The sequence below is a fragment of the Gopherus flavomarginatus genome, chromosome 5, assembly GCF_025201925.1.
Source record: "Gopherus flavomarginatus isolate rGopFla2 chromosome 5, rGopFla2.mat.asm, whole genome shotgun sequence".
NCBI classification, from domain to species: Eukaryota; Metazoa; Chordata; order Testudines; family Testudinidae; genus Gopherus; species Gopherus flavomarginatus.
This window is the reverse complement of record NC_066621.1, coordinates 70,763,630-70,784,152: the sequence shown is the minus strand read 5'-3', so window position 1 is coordinate 70,784,152 and position 20,523 is coordinate 70,763,630. Positions and strand designations below refer to the sequence as shown.

The following is a 20,523-nucleotide window of genomic DNA, read 5'->3' as shown; positions in this document are numbered from 1 at the left end:
AGTGACGGGGTTGTATTTCATGGGAGGGATGCATTTAATTCCCTTTTTTTATTTGAAATTTTAGGAAAAATAGAAACAGCTGCCTTTGAATGTTAGCTATTAAATGGTTTTGATGTGAATGGGGTGGGCTGCAGGTTTGCTGCTGCTTTCATTTGCACAGAGAAGTTTTCTTGGAAACAAAGCAGCAGCACACCTAAAAAACCATGAAGAATAGAGGACAATTGGGACCCAAACCTATTTCCATTGAAACCAATGGCATAACTCCCATTAAGATCAATGGTAGCAAATTTAGGGTATGTCTTTGAGAGCACAGCACTCTGACCTGTTGATAGTCCTGATTTCTTTGGGGTTGTCTGGGAGACTATTGACTTTGGGTACCCCCTTCAGGGTTGTCCGAACTTCCTGTTTTTTAATGGTAGGGCAGTTCCTTGGTTATCCCCTAGAAAGGGCCTCATTCACTGAAGAGCTGTCTTAAAGAACCATAGAAGAAAAGAGTATAGAGACTAGCCACTGTAAGGTCTCTGAAGTTAGAAAGAGCCGTGTATCTTGAGGGAGCAAGAAAAGCCACAACTTCACACTTAATGACAATGTACAATTGTTCTACTTGTGCACAAGACTGATTATTGCCTTTTTTAAAACAGTAACCCAATTATTTAGCATTGTCACATTTTCTCAATTCATAAGCTGAAATGCAATAGCTCTTGAAACAGCGTGTATAAAAACTGATATTGAAACTCATTTTTTTTCTTCTGCTTAGGTATTAATAGATTACTCAGTAATGGAACATATGAAGCTGCATTTCCACCACATGAGGTAGCCGGTTTAGTTTTGCCTTAACTTGTACTTTAAATATAACACTTATTTTTAACATTGAGATCCTATTTTAACTATAAATTTGCTTTATGATGTTTTTATTTTACTTTGCATTCTGATAAGGCTTTTCATTTATAACACTCCCAACATTGATATGGGCCTAGCTTTGATCTTTATCTAGTCCAATGTACAGTAATAACTTTCTGTGATGCTCTCCCTCTGAGTTAGAATGATCCTGTATTATGTACATTTTAAATGGACATTGCCTCAGAGATTCTTAAAGAAAACATAAATTGTTCCAATTAGCTCAAATTATTGTTGCATATTTTATACAAAATGTTCTGTTTTTCTAATTTGCTTTCCCGTGGATCAAATACAGGAAAACTGATACTAAAATTTGCAGTGCAAACAATTTCTGTATAGTTGTATAGAACTTTACCTTGAAAATAGTCCCATCAATAAATTAAGGATCTGATATAATGCCCATTTAAATCAATGAAAAGACTCCCATTGATTCCAGAGGGCATTGGGTCAGGCCCTAAGTGGCTGAAAGAAGGAAATAAGTCGTTAAGTCTTTAGTATTCTTTCTAATTAAGGGCAGAACTTTACACTGAGTTTCATGTCATGATCAGACTATTTGTAACATGGACAGTTATGACTGAGACATGAGATTGCTTTTAGCTGAGATGTGATACACCACATTGTGTTTCAAAGTGACTTAAACTTCCCAGGTTGTTGGATAAAGAACTGCTCTTGATATTAACAGTTTAATGCAGGGGAGGATAAAAGAGCTGTACTCTGGACATACCATTCACATTTTCATTAGTCATGCTTCAGCTAGATGTTATTGACTTTAGGGGAATACTAACCGTCCTAGTGGAAGAAAAAAATCCTCATAACTCTGAAAGCTTTATCTCACTTCTACAACCACACTCTTTCTCATATATGCTTCTTTTTATAGTGTAAATAACTGTCTCTAGTTATATTGCAAATTATTACTTCAACAAATTTATTTATTTATTTACATTAGTGAGCGATTATTTTATTGCAGTTGTGCTGATCCTTTTATTGCAAAGACCTGCATGAAAGACTAGGTATAAAATACTTTTTATTTTGAATTTCCACCCTATTATATACAGTAAGTTAAAAGTTCAACTCCAATGTGAGTGTTATTGTGTTCATGTTTTGCTGTGGCAAAACAGTGAAAAAAGGAGGAGAGAGAGAAATTCTAATAAAAATATTAGCACAGTTCTGCTTTATTTATGGTACCCATTTATGAATTGCTTAGGGGGATAGGTGGGTAAGAGGCTCCTCTTTAGCTAGAAAACCACATTAGGCCAATTTTTGTACTGAGTTACACCCACGATTCCATACTGACTTCGGGATTGCCTGGGCGTGGCTGAGTAGAATGTGACACTTTACTGTGTTTTTGTCTTGACTCTCACTTTAAGCACAGAGTTGGGAAGGGAGGGTTAGAACAGTTTGGGAACTATGCATTTACATTATAGGGAAGTGAAGGTTCACAAACTCAAACAAGCTTGACAAATCTTTAAAAAGAGAGAGAGAGGAATCTTTAACTCTGCAAGGTTCAACATATGTGACTGACTGCTAACCTTGAAGGGACATCTCTGAACTGGCTGAAGAGTCATAAAATCAGTCCTGGGCCTCCTACCAAGGCAGCCAGCTATGCCTCCCCTCCTGCCTATGGAACTATGATTTGGTTGACTTGAGGAGTCAACCAGTGAAGTGGATTTCATGCAATATTGGACTCCTTTCTGAGATGGTGAACTGTAACCCCTCTAGCTGGTTGCTGGATCATTGCTAGTTCACTCGAGGGTGGAGGGTAGCACTCTCCAGAAAGGAAGCACTTGGCTGAATAGGACAAAAGACATTTTACAGCAGGATGGAAGCTGGTTGTCAGTCTTACACATTGCTTTCTCATATTTTCCCTATCACAATGTATCTCTTCTAATGCTGGCCCACCACCGGTGGCAGGCTCATAAATAATAACAATTGAGAAGTTGTTATTAGATGCATTTTACAGTTCATAGTATGCAGGACCACTAATGGTTCTCGGCATGAACATTTTGTGGTGTTGAAAATTGGGAGCAGCTTGCCTATACTGCAAGTCATGTCATGCCCTTAAGCTGTGCTGGGTTTGAGAAGAGAGAATAAAGGGTTCCTTTTAAATAATGGAGGAATATTTTCAAGAAAATAACTGTAAAAATGATTGGGTTTTGAAATTTTAAAGCGAATGCAACCCAGCGGTGCTTTGGAGCATTTAATGGACTGTACATTCTCTTCAAACTAGTGTACTAAATCAGTCCATGCTTCATAATGCCATGAAATGCAAGAGAATGGCCAGTAGAATTGTATGCCTTACTAAATGAAAACATGGCCGTAAACTGGCGTGCTGCCTTATGGTCAGAGTAAAATGAATGTAGAGCCATGGAAGACTGGTGACTTCACTTAGGAAGGGCCTGAAAATTCTGCATCATAACTTTTTATTTTGGAATGTAATGCTGTGCATTAAGCTGTAATGGAATCCAGACAAAGCCAAATAAAAGTGTTGTTTGAATAAAAATGTTTCTCTGGTCAGTTTTGTTTTTAATGCCTCAGGGAGCAATTTTTGGGGAGAAAATAGTACCAGCTCCGGTCTTCTCATGTTGTTTCCATTATCCATGACAAGGAATATCAAAGATAGACAAGGGACCTGTGTGACAGAATGAACCCCTATATTCACACCCTTCACACTATTACAATAATCTTTGTACAAAAGTTATTATCGATTCTCTGTAAATCAGAGGTAACTCCATTAAAATTACGGAGTTACCCAGATGAAAAGAATTGGGCCCCATGTTGAAAATCAGTGGAATTACACAGGAGAGCAAAATATGCCCATATTTAAAAGCATTTGAAGAATATTAATGCATAAACAAATGACCATATATCCAGGACCTACAAATACTAGACTTTAAGCTGTGCATCCTCACTGAAAAGTGGTGGGGGTCTAGTTAGTCAGGAAAGAGTACTTTGGCTCTGGTCTTTAAATCTCCCGGAGGAAATTCGTCATTGCAGAGAAGTTTGTAACCACCTCTATAACAATAACAATAAACTCAAGATTGCATTTTTTGTAACTATTGGTAATAAATGAACCAACAAATCTGTGTCATCAGAAAAGTAATGTCCTTATTTATATTTGAATCCAAATGCTATCTTTTTAATGCCTCTCTCTTGCCCACTAACACAGAAATAACTTTTTATTTCTTTCTGTGATTCAGGGAAGCCACAAGAGCAGACATCCCATCAAAACACATGGAGCTCAAAATCACAGACACCTATTATATGAGCGCTGGGCACGGTGGGGAATGTGGTACAAATACCAGCCTCTGGATTTAATCAGGTACTCATACAATGTAACACAACTTGTTTCAATTATGTGAAAAGCTAGGCAGCAGTAGCCTACCCATTCTGCTGAAAATTACAGGGATTTTATATTTAAAATAAACAAAACTTTTTGAGCAAAAATGTGTCTCTTTGCTTTCTTGATAGAGTTGAGCTACTTGGTATTACAATACATGGCCTCGGTCCTGCTAGTTGTTTGGTGTTGGTGGATCCTTGTGTAGTCTTACTGATTTCAGTAGGGTCCATGATGGTGGAGAGATTCACCCTCATGGAACAACTTGCAGAGAGAGAGCCTAAGGCTCAGTTCTGCAATCTGATTGGCACAGACAGACCCTTTCTTCAGCCAGAGACCTTTTGAAATCAATGTAGCATCAAATGGCTGCTACCACCTGGATCAATTTGCATGAACGAGGGTTTATGAGAGAGATGTTGATGCTGTTTAAAACAAAAATCTAGTTTTGATACAATCAGTGTTGGAATTTGTTTCATTTCTTTTACCTATCTTACTATTAACAGCAGGGCTTATTAAAACTAAAAGAATGTTAAAAATCAGTTTTTCCCTGTAATTAATGCTGGTGTTTTCTTTTTCACTTTGCTTATCTTGAACAGTGAATACAGACAAGTCAATTTCATTTCTGCTTACTGTCAATTTCTAGTCAATTTTAGGTCGTCATCCTGCAATTTGATGCATGCGGGTGGGCCCTTATGTCCCCACAGAGTCCCATGGAAGACAAGGGGCCTATGCATGGGTATAGGGGTCCTTCTGTCCTGACCGAATTGTAGGTTCAATGCCTTATTTTCTAGCCATGTTCACTGCCATCTCAGCTCTTCTGGCAACTTTTGGCCCATTCTTGAAGAATTAAGGCTGAATCTTGAACTCATGTTCACCATGTAATACCACTTTGCTCTAACAGTAGATTTCTGTGACAATCCAGCATATGTATGTTTGTTTTTTTTATAGTGGACTACATGCTATGGAGAATGGGCTCTTTGTCACCTTCCTTATCAGGATCCCAACATGGGCAGTCAAGGCCAAGAGTCAGAGCAGGGGCAAATCTGAGGCTGGGAATACCAGAAGAGTTTGCAGACAGGTCTAAGTCAGGGTTCCTACCATGGGTCACAGTCTGAGTCAGGTTTCAGGGTCTGAGTCCGGAATCAAAGTCCAAATCAAGCCAAGAATTCAAGACCAAGGAGCAAGAACTGTAATGGCAGCTACAGAAGATCCACACTGTTGCTGGGATACTTCCTGGAACACACCTTGGGTTTATATAGGGCAGGGAGCCAATCAGGACCTGCTGTCTGTCAAACCTTTGAGGCAGAACTTCCCATGTCTTTGTCTACAGCAAGTCATGGGAAGTGGAGTGCAAGTTGGTGACCAGCTGGAGATATCAGCCGCATGTTAGTTCTACAGGCCGGGTTCTGTAATTTTGTTACACAATAGTGTTTGCATAACACTGTGTCCAACTTTTCTGAATTTAATACTAACAAACGTGCTGTTTTATAATTCCTACTTTTAACAGAGCTGAAGTTACTGACTACTCTAACTCATTGCAACAGTGTAAAATTGTAGTGCACTCCAGTTGTTTCCGTATGGGATATGTGTATTGTTTAGACTGCAATTAGTGCCACTAAAGTATTATGTCAGAGTGAAATAAAATTGTATTTCGCACAAGTGCTACTAAAAAGACAATACATGAAAATAAACCTAATAATGATTATTTCCTTTTAGGATTCCTGTAATGCTATCAAGTTGGGCATGATCATTTACTTCAAACTGTTTTTGTTTTTGCTTCACACAGGCGGTATTTTGGTGAAAAAATTGGTCTTTATTTTGCTTGGTTGGGATGGTACACTGGAATGCTCATTCCTGCCGCACTTGTCGGGCTGTTTGTTTTCCTTTATGGATTGTTTACCATGGATTCTAGCCAAGTAAGGTATGATGCACAATAAAATCCCATTTTTAAAACCACAATAGACAGTTATTCTTGCCAGTTCCATTGTTGAAAATGCAAGTAGCAGCCAGGCACAACCTAAACCAAATGTTGCATCTCTTCAATCAAACTTTGAACATTTGCTAGACTTATAGCATTTCGTAATAATCAAATTGAGGATTCAATTATGTTATCAGCTACATCCCCTCTGTGTAACAATTTATATCAAAAACTGGACATTTACCATTCACAGTAGCTAAATTTATGGCTGCATTTGTGGCATTTCCAACTCTGTGTACAAGGAAATACAGCAAATACGGTGTTGAAGATAAGTAATTGCAAATGACCACCCATTAATAGTTCTCACTATAGTGAGATGAACTCATGAAAATTCTCTCTCATAATCTGTGGACTGGAGTATGGGATTGCATATAGATCTGGGTGCACCAGTGCAGTTCCAGAACTTCAAACTTTACCTTCCATGCAAACCTTTCCCACCAAAAGGGATGTCATTGAAACTCTGAACCTAATTCTTCTCTCAGTTACATTGGTGTAAATTAAAAGCCAACTCCACTATAGCCAATGGAGTTACACTCATTTAATACTGGTCTAAGGGAGGTCACAGTCAAGTGCCGTGCAGCATGAAACCCACCAAAGTTGTAAAGTGAATTTACCCTGACGTGAGTCTGTCCCAGGAGGACATGATATCAATTTAAGAAATAAGTGAAGAGAATTTGTGCTAAAGCAAAAGTCTGATATGTTGTAAGGAGAACTGTTTTTAAAGATAGATTTTTCTTTCCAAAGCTTTCCATTAGGAATGATTAGCTCCTCAATGCAGAACAATAACCCATGGGAACAGAACATCAAGCTTAGTCTGTAGTTACTACTACTTTGCATGCTCAGACTGTTACCTTAACGGACCAAATTTTGTAGAAAATTAGTGCATTTTAGCCTTTGAACAAGGAGCATTTTAGCTTTCTTTAAATTATCTTTATCCTGTATTTTACAAAGTCATATTGTCGCCCCTGCAGTGCTCAATTAAAGCTTTGTCAGGCTTCCTGTTATGAACCAAAATGTTCAGATTTGACTATTTCAGATAACACTGGATGTTATGTTATCAGCCAAACACCATGTATTTTTATTAATGTTATGTATTTGATTGTGCTGAGGTGTTTAACTGTTTTTCTATGTTGTAAGTTTGAAAGGCAAATCCACAAGATGAAATTGAGTCAGTTTAAAACTGAGTTAAAAGTAGTTTCAGATACATCTGCCCCCTGTGTCCTCTTGCTATTTTTCTAGTTTTACAATCAGATTTTCCTGTTTTTAAATGCTTACTTTCCCGTACTTTATGAAAGACCTATCCAAACAAAAGGGGAAACTGGCCCTCTACAAGAGGAAGCGTGAAAACTATCTACATAGAGGTGTCAGAATGCTGAACACAAGCAAATTAGGTCATCTAAGAACATGAGTTTTATGCTGCACAGCATAGCAATGACAGCAAGCATAGAACTCAGATCATCTTGCTCCAAAAGCACATGCCCCTAGCATTTGAGCTGAAGTATTTTAGCTGTTTATAGTCCATGACATTCAGTTAAGCAGTTCTAATTCTATACAGTAGAAGACAGCGATACACACACAAACTAGCCCATTCTTTACAATATGTCCCTGCCTATTCTGGTGTAGGGTAGCAAAGATTAAACAAAGTACAAGTAAATTAGATTGTGAAGACAACAAAGAATCCTCCATTAGCAAGAAGATGGAATAAATGACCTCATAAGTCCTTCTTTTCCATTTTTATATTCTGTGGTTCTAGGATTATTTAGTTAATGTTTGTAAAACACTTTGAAGAGAGTAAATGCCATATAAATGCCAGCTGGTGGTAGTAATTTATTATTTGGTTTTGCACTCTATAGATGTTACATTACACAAACACAAGGTACATCACAGGATACTGGCTAAACTGTTTTCTGCAAGACTATGTTTTTATCAGGATGAAAACAATGAACATTTAGCATTTTAATTATGTGCCAGGGCATTATGTCAATCTGACAAACTGGCATATTGCCCCAAAACCTATTCAAAAATTTGATTATTCGGTACAATACCAATTGATGCCAGATTGACTTTTATTCTAGTAATACCCCTTATCAGGAATGTGCAAACAGTAAACATCACTTTGGATTTTGCTCCTAAAACAAACTGTTTATGGACATCAGTGACGCAACTTGTTAATTTCTTTGCTCTGTGTTCACCGAAGTGTGTGTGTGTATAGGTGTGTGTGTTTTGGTTTTGTTTTGTTTTGTTTTTTTTAAAAAAAATCCTGATCAGTGATCAAATTAGGTTGTGCAAAAATTGCACTTTGCTCAGTAGAATCAATTCAACTGTTAAGATTATGTAAAAGTCTGCTACATGGGAAATACAAATCCTCCCTCTAGTGGTTCAGGAGCAAATCTGATCATTTGGCTTTTTCATTTTATCCCCATTGTACCATTTACTTGCATTGTAGAACTGACGCAATTAGACGGTAATTGGAAAAGAAGCCAACCTTTATATAAATATAAAGTATAAATATCTCCAACAAACATTAATATATGGCTCATATTTTAAAACATGTTTTTCTCACTGCTGTCAGCAGAGTAGCTTGGCGAGCCAGGGGACTTTTCATTTTCTTATGACAGCTGATGGGCAAGGCAGATCATTCCAGCAAAAGTCCTATTCTTTGTTGCCAGGGCTCCGCATTGGTATTAGGGCTGCTATGCATGGTAACCTCAGCCTGTGGTTTCCAGTGGTGACAGCTAGTTCCTTGATTTTGTTGGGAGATGGATGTAGCCATATCAGAACAAACCCAGTGGATCTGTATCAAATTACCTTTGACACAGAGTTTGAGTTATATACTTCGGGCGCAACATGCACAAACGAAGCTGCAGTATTTCAACCCATATTTTTGTTTGTTTGTTTGTTGTGGTATATATTTAATGATGAAGTTGCCATTTCTTGACCAGGTTGTGAGACAGATTTAAAGTGTGCAACATATTGAAGGCCCTCCTAGCTCTTAAAATTCTTTCTTGGGCTGTCGATTAATTGCAGTTAATTCACGTGATTAACTCAAAAATATTAATTGTGATAAAAAAATTAATTGCAATTCATTGCGTGTTTAATCATACTGTTAAACAATAGAATACCAATTGAAATGTATTAAATATCTACAATTTCAAGTATATTGATATCAATTACAGCACAGAATACAAAATGTACAGTGCTCACTTTATATTATTTTTATTACAAATATTTGCATTGTAAAAATGATTAAAAGAAACAATATTTTTCAGTTCACCTCATGCAAGTACTGTAGTGTAATCTCTTTATCGTAAAAGTGCAACTTACAAATGTAGATTTTTTATTTAACTGCACTCAAAAACAAACAATGCAAAATTTTAGAACCTGTAAGTCCATTTAGTCCTACTTCTTGTTCAGCCAATAGCTAAGACAAGCAAGTTTGTTTACATTTACAGCAGATAATGTGTCACATTATTGATTTGAACTGGGACCATATAGAACATGGTTGCAACCAAAGTCCTGTAGTGGCACCAAATCTTGTGTAGAGGGGGGCAAATGAGGTGTCTAAGACAAGGTTATGGTTTGCTGGTTATGATTATGCTGTCTATATGTGTGTATCAATTTTGTAGTTGAAGTTATGAATATTGGCTCTATACTGTCCGTATTTCAAACATGTGCTATGCTTCTGGGAAACATCCCAGACAAGTTGGTGTTAGCTCTGCCTAGCCTGCTTGATAGCCCATTAAGGACCATCAGCTATACAATTGACCCATTGAGAGAAGGCAGATAGGCCTTGTAACTCAGAAGAGTATGCAGGAACTTGCCCATGTGACTCCAGACTCCATTTTGCTGTAATTTTCCACAGTAAGGACAAAGAGGTGTTCTTACATCTGGGAAAGACTATAAAAGGCTGATGCCTCATTTCCATCTGGTCTTCAATCCTGCTTCATACCTCTGGAGGGACTTTGCTACAAATGGAAGCTTTACACAAAGGACTGATGACCCATACCAGCTGTAGATGTACTCCAGAGACTTGATTTAAACCTGCAGTTTATTCTACCACTGCTGCAAGCCTGAACCAAGAACCTTGCCATTACTGTATGTAATTGATTCCATACATGTAATTGATTCTATATCTTTTTTTCATTTATGAATAAACCTTTAGATTTTAGATTCTAAAGGATTCTAAAGTGATTTGTGGGTTAAATCTGATTTGTATATTGACCTGGGTCTGGGGCTTGGTCCTTTGGGATCAGGAAAGCCTTTTTTCTTTTACTGGGGTATTGGTTTTCATAACCATTTGTCCCAATAATGAGTGGCACTGGTGGTGATACTGGGAAACTGGAGTGTCTAAGGGAATTGCTTGTGTGACTTGTGGTTAGCCAGTGGAGTGAGACCAAAGTCCTCTTTGGCTGGCTGGTTTGATTTGCCTTAAAGGTGGAAAAACCCCAGCCTTGGGCTGTAACTGCCCTGCTTTAAGCAATTTGTCCTGAATTGGCACTCTCAGTTCTGTCCCGCCAGAACCAGCATTGTTACATAATGCTGCCCTCTTCTTCTTTACAATGTCACCAGAAACTGAGAACAGGCATTTTCATGGGACTTCTGTAGCCGTCACTGCAAGGTATTTATGTGCCAGATGTGCTAAACATTTATATGCCCCTTCATGGTTTGGTCACCATTCCAGAGGACATGTTTCCGTGCTGATGACGCTCATTAAAAAAATTGTGTTAATTAAATTTGTGACTTAACTCATTGGGGGAGTTAACTCATTGTATTTGTGACTTAACTCATTGTATGTCTCCTGCTCTGTTTTACCTGCATTCTGCCATATATTTCATGTTATAAGTAGTCTCGGGTGATAACTCAGCACATGTTCATTCTAAGAACACGTTCACTGCAGATTTGACAAAATGCAAAGAAGGTAGCAATATGAGATTTCTAAAGATAGCTACAGCTCTCGACCCAAGGTTTAAGTATCTGAAGTGCCTTCCAAAATCTGAGAGGGATGAGGTGTGGAACATGCTCGCAGAAGTCTTAAAAGCGCAACACTCCAATGTGGAAACTACAGAACCCGAAACACCAAAAAAGGAAAATCAACCGTTTGCTGGTGGCATCTGATTCAGATGATGAAAATGAATATACACTGATCCTCATGCTTTGGATTGTTATCAAGCAGAACCCATCATCAGCATAGACACGTGTCCTCTGGAATGGTGGTTGAAGTATGAAGGGACATATGAATCTTTAGTGCATGAAGCGGGCAGCATTATCTCCTGCAAATGTAAACAAACTTGTTTGTCTGAGCGATTGGCTGAACAAGAAATAGGACTGAGTGGACATATAGAACTTTAGAGCCTACATTGTTTTATTTTTGAAGACAGTTTTTTGGTATACAATTCTACATTTGTATGTTCAACTTTCATGATAAAGAGATTGCACTACAGTATTTGTATTAGGTTAATTTAAAAATGCTATTTCTTTTGGTTTTTTTACAGTGCAAATATTTGTAATAAAAAATAAATGTTAAGTGAGCACTGTCCAAATTGTATTCTGTGTTATAACTGAAATCAATATATTTGAAAATGTAGAAAACATCCAAAAAATTTAAATAAATGGTATTCTATTGTTTAACTGCGATTAATCACTTAATACCTCTAATTCTTTCCATATTTTGCATTCTTTTCTTCAGATGAATTATGTGCAGAACCAACCGTATATTTAAGCCACACATCAGAATCAAAGACAGGTGTAGATTTTCCCCTCACCTTTGTTCAGGGGCTTATGTAGAAATAAATTTGTTGTTTTTAAAGTAGTTTGCATTTGAGAGATTTCTACACATCACATGAAACATGCCCATGATTGCTCCTCTTATCAACAGCCTCAACTCAGAAAGGCCAAGAATGGAATGGACCATGGAGATTTAAGCACCTATTGACCAATAAAGGGTTTGGACCTTCAGGTCAGGGTTGATGTTCACTGTGCAAAGAAGTAGGAGAATGCTTTCACTTCTATCTATGCTATTCTTGCTCAGAGGATTTTAGCGGCAAGGGCAGTTATCCTGACATTTGTCATGATCACCAAATTTGCTAAAAAATTAATAGCTTTGCCGAGAATTGCTCATAAGAATCTGGGCTAGTATTGCTGTAACTTTTTCTTTGAGTTTAGCTGTTGGAAACAAACAGGGGTTTTAAAACAGGATTTATAAGAAGATTTCAACACCATCATTCATAGATTACAACCGCATGTTTTATATACTTTAATGTCTAAATTCTCAGTTACAGCAGCACAATCTGTCTTATTTTTTTTATGGTTCATATTGTCATCATCTATTGTACTATACTGTAGTGATCTTTCTTTGCAGTTAACTGCTTGAAAGAAAATTCCCTTACATATTAAGACTTGTGATACAGGTCCAAATTCTATTCCTAGACACACAGGCATGCATTGATGCACGTCTCTGAAATCAGCTATTGTGCTTCTCCTGCTCAGAGATTTTTTAGAACAATTTATTTGACAACTCCTAATTTTCTTATAAGATTTAATAATTTAGAGACTTGCATTACTGAGAAAATTTAGCTAAAATTCCATATAAACGTCATTGGAGAGAGCACAGCCTGCACCATTATTGTTCCAGAAATGGGATTTAATGTGAATGCGCATTTGTAAATACCAAGTTCAATATGGTAGTTTTCATTAGAGCTGTGAGTTCAGATTCCATGAGATCCTTAATAGAACCCAAACCAGCAGAGTTTGTGTAAACCAAAATCAAACTGGACTCCTTTGCATTTGTATTATATGTGTTACTGCCTCAGGGGGCCAGTGCAGCCCCAGTTCAGCTGGGGAAAGGGATGTTTGGTTGGCCAGCGCTAAAAAGATAAGGACTTAGGACAGGAACTTCAAAGATGTGTTAAATGGAGTTGGTAATTTTGTAGTAACCTCTGGCTAGTGTCCATTGAGACTCAAAGGGGCCAGCTCCGAGAGGTACACATGAGTGGGGGATTCAGGATAACTATTAGTCTGCAGGAAGAAGGGCAAGGCTTTGCAGACTAGAATACCCTTAATCTGTACCCTCATTCTCCCTCATGGAGGAAGGGCAGGGGGAGGGGAAAGAAGGATTTGGAAGTGATTTGAATCCTATGGGTTAGGCTAAAGATGCCAACACTTGATATGGTTATTTAACAAGGAGTCCATTTAACACCACCCTTAGCCACAATAAATATCTAGTATCAGAGGGGTAGCCGTGTTAGTCTGGATCTGTAAAAGCAGCAAAGAATCCTGTGGCACCTTATAGACTAACAAACGTTTTGGAGCATGAGCTTTCGTGGGTGAATACCCACTTCTTCAGATGCATCTGAAGAAGTGGGTATTCACCCAAGAAAGCTCATGCTCCAAAACGTCTGTTAGTCTATAAGGTGCCACAGGATTCTTTGCTGCTTTAATAAATATCTAGTATTTTGTGGGACAGTGAGGTATTACACAGTCTTCATCCCCATTACTGATCCTAAAAGCTCATGCTTCAGAGTTCAACTGGCCACCTGCAGGGGTCAGGAAGATCTTTTCTGTATTCTGGGTGAGTCTTGTGGTGTGTTCGTTTTTTTATTTTTTTCAATCTCCTTCCTCTGAAGCATCAGGGATGGCCATGACTGGAGATGGGACATTAATCAGAGAAAGGCTCTGAGATGGAATCGAGCAATCTCTCTCAAGTGCTTGGCTGGCTGGTTCTTGCTCACATGCTCAGGGTTTATGTGGGGTTGGGAAGAAATTTTCCTGCAGTTCATACTGGCAGTGACCTTGGGTTTTTTGCCTTCCTCTGCAGCACATGGGTGTAGGTCACTTTCCAGGATTAACTGGGTATATCTCACTTAATCATTTCCCTGCTTTGTGGGGGCCTTGGGCATTGGTGCACCTTGGTCCTTCCTATTCTCTTCCTGTGACACATAATAGTGTAGTCTCCTGTGGGCTGTAATTCTTTGGTTTCATTTCAGTTATTGGGATCAATGTGCAGGTGCTGGGTGGTGTTAATACCCTACATGTGATATACAGGTCAGCCTAGGTGATCTAGTGGTCCCTTCTGGCTTTAACCTGTGACTCTGTTAAAAGTTGCTGTCTTCTGCTTTAAAAGCCATCCCTGTGTCTGCTTTATTTTCCTGTGTGTCCTGATCAAGGTACTCAAACATGTGCCTAACTTTAAGAATGCTAATAGTCCCACTGAAGTCAATGAGACTACTCATGTACTTAAGCATCCGGGCCTTCTGAAGTACTATAATATCTGAGAACTATTATTTTTTTCCAACCAATGAAATGTCATAAGAAGACTAGCTCATTTTATTTTGTCCCCATACATGATTCAATCTTGGGGGAAATTAAACACAAATACTTGAAATACAAATTCTAGAAGTTCTCCACCCTTTGAGATCGCCCCTCCCCTATAAAACTAGGTGCCACCTGCGTTAGATGTTTTTGACATTAAATGTCTTGAGTGAAATCCTGGCTCTATTTAAGTAAGTGTAAATCTCCATTGGACTTCACTGGGGCTAGAATTTCACTCCTTGTCACTGGCCATCTGATTTTTTTTTTTTTAATTTACACATGCTAGGCCAGATCTTTCAGATGATGATGTAAATTGACATGGCTCCATTAATGTTGACAGAGCTATGCCAGTTTACATCTGCTGAGGATCTGCTCCCTGTGTTTTAAAGGGTGTTATAAATAGCGCTATCTATCTTTGCTAGTTAGATGTCTGGGACCAATCCTTCATTTCTACTGCATGTAATACTTCTGTTGAAATCCATGTGTGGTTAGCAGAAGTATGGACTGCAGTATCAGGTCCAAAGGTGATTGTTATTTGCTTAGGGTCAAATCCTGTTGTCACTGAAGCTATTTGTGAAGCTCCTCTTTATTTCAGTGGGACCAGGATTTGGCTCTTAAATTAAATTTATCACTGAAAATTAGACTTTTAATGAACCTATTTCACAGTCGAAGCATGTTACGAAGCAATTAAGAATATAAATGGGCCTGGGTCTGGAAAAATGTGGAGGATGCTGAAAGCCTTTTTATCATCTTTATTTTCCCATCTTTCTACTAAAGCAAAGAGATCTGCGAGGCAAATGAAACCATCATGTGCCCTATGTGCGAACGCAATTGCACGCTACAGAAACTCAATGAAAGCTGCATATATGCGAAGGTAATTATTAGTTTTGTGCTGCAAGCTGATGCTATCTAAAAGTCAATTCTTTCTGCATAACAATTGCTGCTGTTATTTCAGCAAAGGCTCCGCTACAATTTGGTGATGCTGTGCCAACTTTTCAATGACAAAAGTATTTGCAGCCTTTCTACTCAGCATCTATTTGTCTTTCAGTTGATGAATAGGGTGATCAGATGCTAACAATAAAATATCAGGACCGCCATGGGTGGGAGCGCCTTTTTAATTGTTACACTCAGCCATCCGAGTCTTCGGCAATTCAGTGGAGGGTCCTTCAGTCGCTGACATTCTTCAGCTGCATTTCAGCGGAGGGTAATAAGTCTTGCCGTCAAAGACAGAAGCAACTTCCTGAAACAAACTATCGGGACAAATGGCGTCCCAATTGTACTTCAGTTGGGACGTGGGACAAACGGCTTAAAACTGGGACAGTCATGATTTTATCGGGACGTCTGGTCACCCTACAGTTGATTCTAAAAATGACTTTCTGGCAGCATTTTCTTCTTACCTCTATTTTTGTCCATCTGAAGAGCCCCGATGATATAGCAAACTTTTTTTTTTCTGGTTGGGTTTTCTACTTTCCTATATGATTACGTTCTCACTTTTCTGTTTTCCTGTAGTGTTGATAACTGGATTTCTATTCTTTTTAAAGGATTTTATTTTTCATTATAGAGAATTATAATGCTCCTGTGGTGTGCCTAATGCAATGGTCCTACACAGTCAAATCTTTTGCTACAGGAAACTGTCCATCAAACATAAACATTGACTGCTTTTGAATGCAAGCAGTGTATATAAATGAACACATATATGAAGACACCTTGGTTTGTATTACATTACCAAGGCTGGAACCAGTCTCAGCTTTTCTTTCTCAAAATTATTCAGCACAATCAAATAATTTTTGTTTAGAGCTCAGTATTGTTTATAGACATTTGAATGGCTCTGGCTTTAAGGTATGATGGTAATAAATTGAGAAGGAAATTCAGTTTGTAAAGGATTTTGAAATTTGGTTTCAATTCAAATTGGAACTTAGCCCAAAAATGTAAAAATTCTCCATGAAAAGAAAATGCAACCAATTTTTTGATCAAAACATTTAATTTTGATTTTTAGTTTACTTTATAACACAAACAATGACAACAAAAAGTCATTTCAAAATGACAAATCAAAATGTTTAATTTCCAAAATGTGGAAATGGGATGTTTTCATATTGTTGGAGTTTTTTTCCCCAAAACAAAATTTTAATGAAATTGACTTGATTTCAGGAAGCCTCTTGATTTTAATAGAAGTGCCATTTCTGACAAAAATTGGTTCCATCAAAGTTTTTTCTGACCAGCTGTAGTAATACTTGTACATATACTGCATGTAACACCTTTCATCAAATGCACACAAGGCATTGTACAAACTGTACTGTGCTGCCCATCACCTATGGAATGCAGCTGTTTGATAGCCCACAGCAGCCCTGCCCAACAGTTGACTGAAAGGGACGCTACAATCTCAAATGTAGTAGTTTTAAATAATGTCATTTTAGGATCCCTATCTCAGAAGAAATGTTTTCTCATTCTTGTATTTGCTATGTAAGTTGCAGGTTTAAAGCTGTAAACTTCACACACCCTTGTAAACACTAGCCTGGAAGAGAGAGAGAGATGGCATTCCATGCCTGAGCTGCAATGCCACCCACGCACATCAATGGGTGGGGGAAATTGTTGAGACCAGAGGTGAAAGGGGGACAGTGATGGTAGCAATAGAGGGAGGCACTCACCTAGGGACAATAGGTAGCTCCTCCCATAGGAATCTTTGGTACCCATTGACCAGCTGGGGGAGAAGGGCACTGATTGGCCAGCTTTTCCCAGCTCCCAGGATTTAGCCTGATTCAGGGGCCATGCAGTACCTCTTTTGGTTCTGTTACAGCTGCCCACCCTACCCACCAAAACTAAGAATGAGAACCCAACCTGACAGGTTCTGCAATGCACCAAACTTCACAGTAAAGTTAACAGAGCCCTGGTGATTTTTTACAAGGCTTGAGAGAGTGGGATGGAAATTATGCACTTTTCCTTCTCTCACTCTTGCCCCTGGCCCACCATTTCCCTCCTCCTGAGAGGCAGATCACAGGATCTGCAGAAAACCCTACCCTTATCTGGGGAGATGGAAGATAATGTTGTGAAGGTGGCTAGGCTGCTTCCTTGTGTCATCCCCTCCATGCAGCTGTAAGGAGCACAATTTGGACCATGACATTTCTTTTGATATGTCCCCTTAAGAATAACATAATCAATTAGTACTGGGGTATTAATTTAAGGAGAATATAATTATTTAAGGTGTGATTTGGCCAGGACACCAGGGTTCACACTCTTGTTCTTGAAAAAGAGTTATTTAACAATCATAGGTGATCAGCACCTTCGTTTTATGTTTTTGTCTTGTCTTCAACAGTATGTTGCCCTATAGCACATGCCCTGACTCACCAGCACTACTGTCTGTACTTCTCGCTTCTATGCAGAGGTCTCCAATCAAAAGGCCCAGCCATCTCGGCCCACCCTGCTTTGCTTTAGGAGAAAATCCTAGCTTGATTTATTACTAAGGCTACAGGCCAAAACTGGTCTGGTCATTCTAAAGAAAATGCATGATCTGGAGCACAGATTTCCCCCAACCTGCCACGCATTACAAATCTGGGGACATTTGCACTTTTTATTCATTTGTAAAATTTTGTAAATCCTGCTGCTTTCATTTTCCAATCAGATTTTCAGTCTCATAAAATACTTTGCTTTTATATTCCTTTTATTATAACAAAAGAAAAACAAAGCCAAAGGCATATTTGCATATAAGTTTCACACAATTATATAATTCACACAAAGAACATATTGTGCTTGATGATCTTTGGCATTAAGTAATAACTTCCCCATTTTCTTCAGCACAGTAAAATAAACAGAGTCCTGTATACTACTAACACTTGTGTGTTTAATAACTCTACTCAATATTAGAAGTGTTTTCATACAAGAGAAAATCAAACATACTGGCAAGCAATACAGTGTTTATATGGTTTAGCTTTTTCTCCTGGATTTATAAATGATGAGGATTTCAAGAGTTTTTCTAATATTTAATTATCTTCCCTCTTACAGAATAGCCTGTGTCACCTGCTCAGTGTTTATTTTCTAAAAGCAGATGCAATAATGATGACAGTCTTTCATTTGAAAAAAATGTACATTTGTCAGGTTTACAGGACTGGAGTCTGCTACAGAGGACAACCCCAATGACAAAACAAGGCAGCTATTATATGTAGTAGTTTTGCTAGGAGGCGTTACGACCTCCCTTCAGCAAACTGTCAATCCCTTCAATATCCCATAACCTTTGAGACCGTCACCTCACAAGCACAGCGTTCCTGATGACCACAGTATAGTCAGTTACAACATAAGGGCCCAATACTGCAAACCTTTTACTTTTTTTTAAATGGGTTTTATCCAAGCTATCCCATTAAATCAATTATCCTACCCTCAAGAGTAAGGTTATTGAATGAGTAAGAGTCTGCAAGACTGGGCCTTACATGATGAACAAAATCAACAATAATTAAACTGTAATCTAAGCTGAAGTCTTTACTAAAATGAAGCTATTACTTCTCATTTGAAACAATGAAAATGCCTAGAAATACTCAATGTTTTATTGCATTAGTTATTAAAACCACTTATGAAAACTTTGCTTTTCAATTTTGTTTTTCCCTAATTTCCCTATTTGGTGCTCCTTTATCAAATGTGCCTGCCCATAAATTCTTTCTTTCACCGGTTTACTCCAATATAATGTAATGATGTATGTCATCTTTCAAATGACACTTTAAACCTGAGATTCTGGTCACTGATGCTCACCAAACATCTTATAGCATTGTTTCATTAAAATATGTTTCAGCCCATGATCCCTGACCAAATTTCATCACTGGCAATTGCCTATCTAAAATCCCCTTTCAGTAGAAGAAATTATTCTTCACCTAAGCCTCCTAATACAGTACTATTGCCTACTGTGGCTCATACACAGTGACTGCTGGATTTCTACCATGGAAATGGCTGTACTTCTATGGTGGATAAAATGAACCCTGAACAATACATAAAGGACATCATTTTCAAAATTGGGACAACAAACCCCCTTAAGGCACTCAAACTGACACATAGGCATGTAACAGTTTTCAATTACAATTTATCTACCCACCATGAACTTTATCTGAACTTTGCAGATAAAACAAATCTGTCCCAAAGAGTTTACACTGTAAAGTAGAAAATGGACAATAGGGTGCAACAAACTGCAAAAGCGATGGAGGGGTGGAATGTTACACATACCGTAGTACTATAATTACTTCATTTTGACATTATCTTTTGTTAATATCTGGATGGTTTTATTCTTCATTTTGAGAGTGATTAGGATTTTCAGACTGTTTAGAAGGGAAAGGTATTTTCAAGAGGGATTTAAAGGGAAAGCATGGAGGGCTGGTGGACCAAGTGAGAGAAAGGATCCAAGCATGGAGTTGCAAGGAAGGAAGAGAGAATGAAGGAAATGATTAGACAAGGAACGTTCCTGGAGGAGAGGTAAATAAAGAGATGGAAGTGGCTAGGTAGGCCTGATTTAAGTTGTTCAGGCCCTAAAAGAACAAGACAAGGAATTTAAATCTGACATGGCAGGTGAGAGGAAACCAAGGAAGATTTTGAAGACTGGTGGGATGTGGTCAGAATAGCTGGCTAAGTGAGTTTTGAGACAGTATTTTAGACACATTAAAGATGACTGAGGCCAGAGTGGGAATTGCAGTGAAAGATGATTCAGGCCTCGACTAGCAATGGGAATAGTGAGGGATGAATGGAATTGTGCATGTAAATGATTATGTGTGCACCTTTATGTGGGATTAGAGCTTCCTATTAGGGTGCCTATATTTTGGGGTCTAAAACATGTAAAGCATGTTTTGATATTTTTTTTGGTGTGTGTAGGGGGGAATACTATATGAATGTAAAGTGGTATTGTTATTTATTTTGCATTATGTGTTTTACTTTCTGCTTAGGTTACACATTTGTTCGATAATGGAGGGACTGTCTTCTTTGCTATTTTTATGGCAATATGGGGTAAGTCCATTTCCCTTGCTAAGTGTTCTGTTCACCT

General features: G+C 38.2%; 1 protein-coding gene across 5 annotated transcripts in view; it reads left to right on the top strand.

Annotated features, from left to right (window-relative positions):
• ANO3 (anoctamin 3) overlaps window positions 1–20,523 on the top strand; it is a 390,484-nt gene that overhangs the window by 321,934 nt on the left and 48,027 nt on the right. For all 5 annotated transcript variants that reach the window (XM_050955262.1, XM_050955263.1, XM_050955261.1 and 2 more), the window contains 5 exons: window positions 758–813; window positions 4,095–4,216; window positions 6,018–6,152; window positions 15,294–15,390; window positions 20,426–20,486. In XM_050955262.1, coding sequence (XP_050811219.1) covers window positions 758–813; window positions 4,095–4,216; window positions 6,018–6,152; window positions 15,294–15,390; window positions 20,426–20,486 — 471 coding nt within the window. The remainder of the gene's footprint in view (window positions 1–757; window positions 814–4,094; window positions 4,217–6,017; window positions 6,153–15,293; window positions 15,391–20,425; window positions 20,487–20,523) is intronic.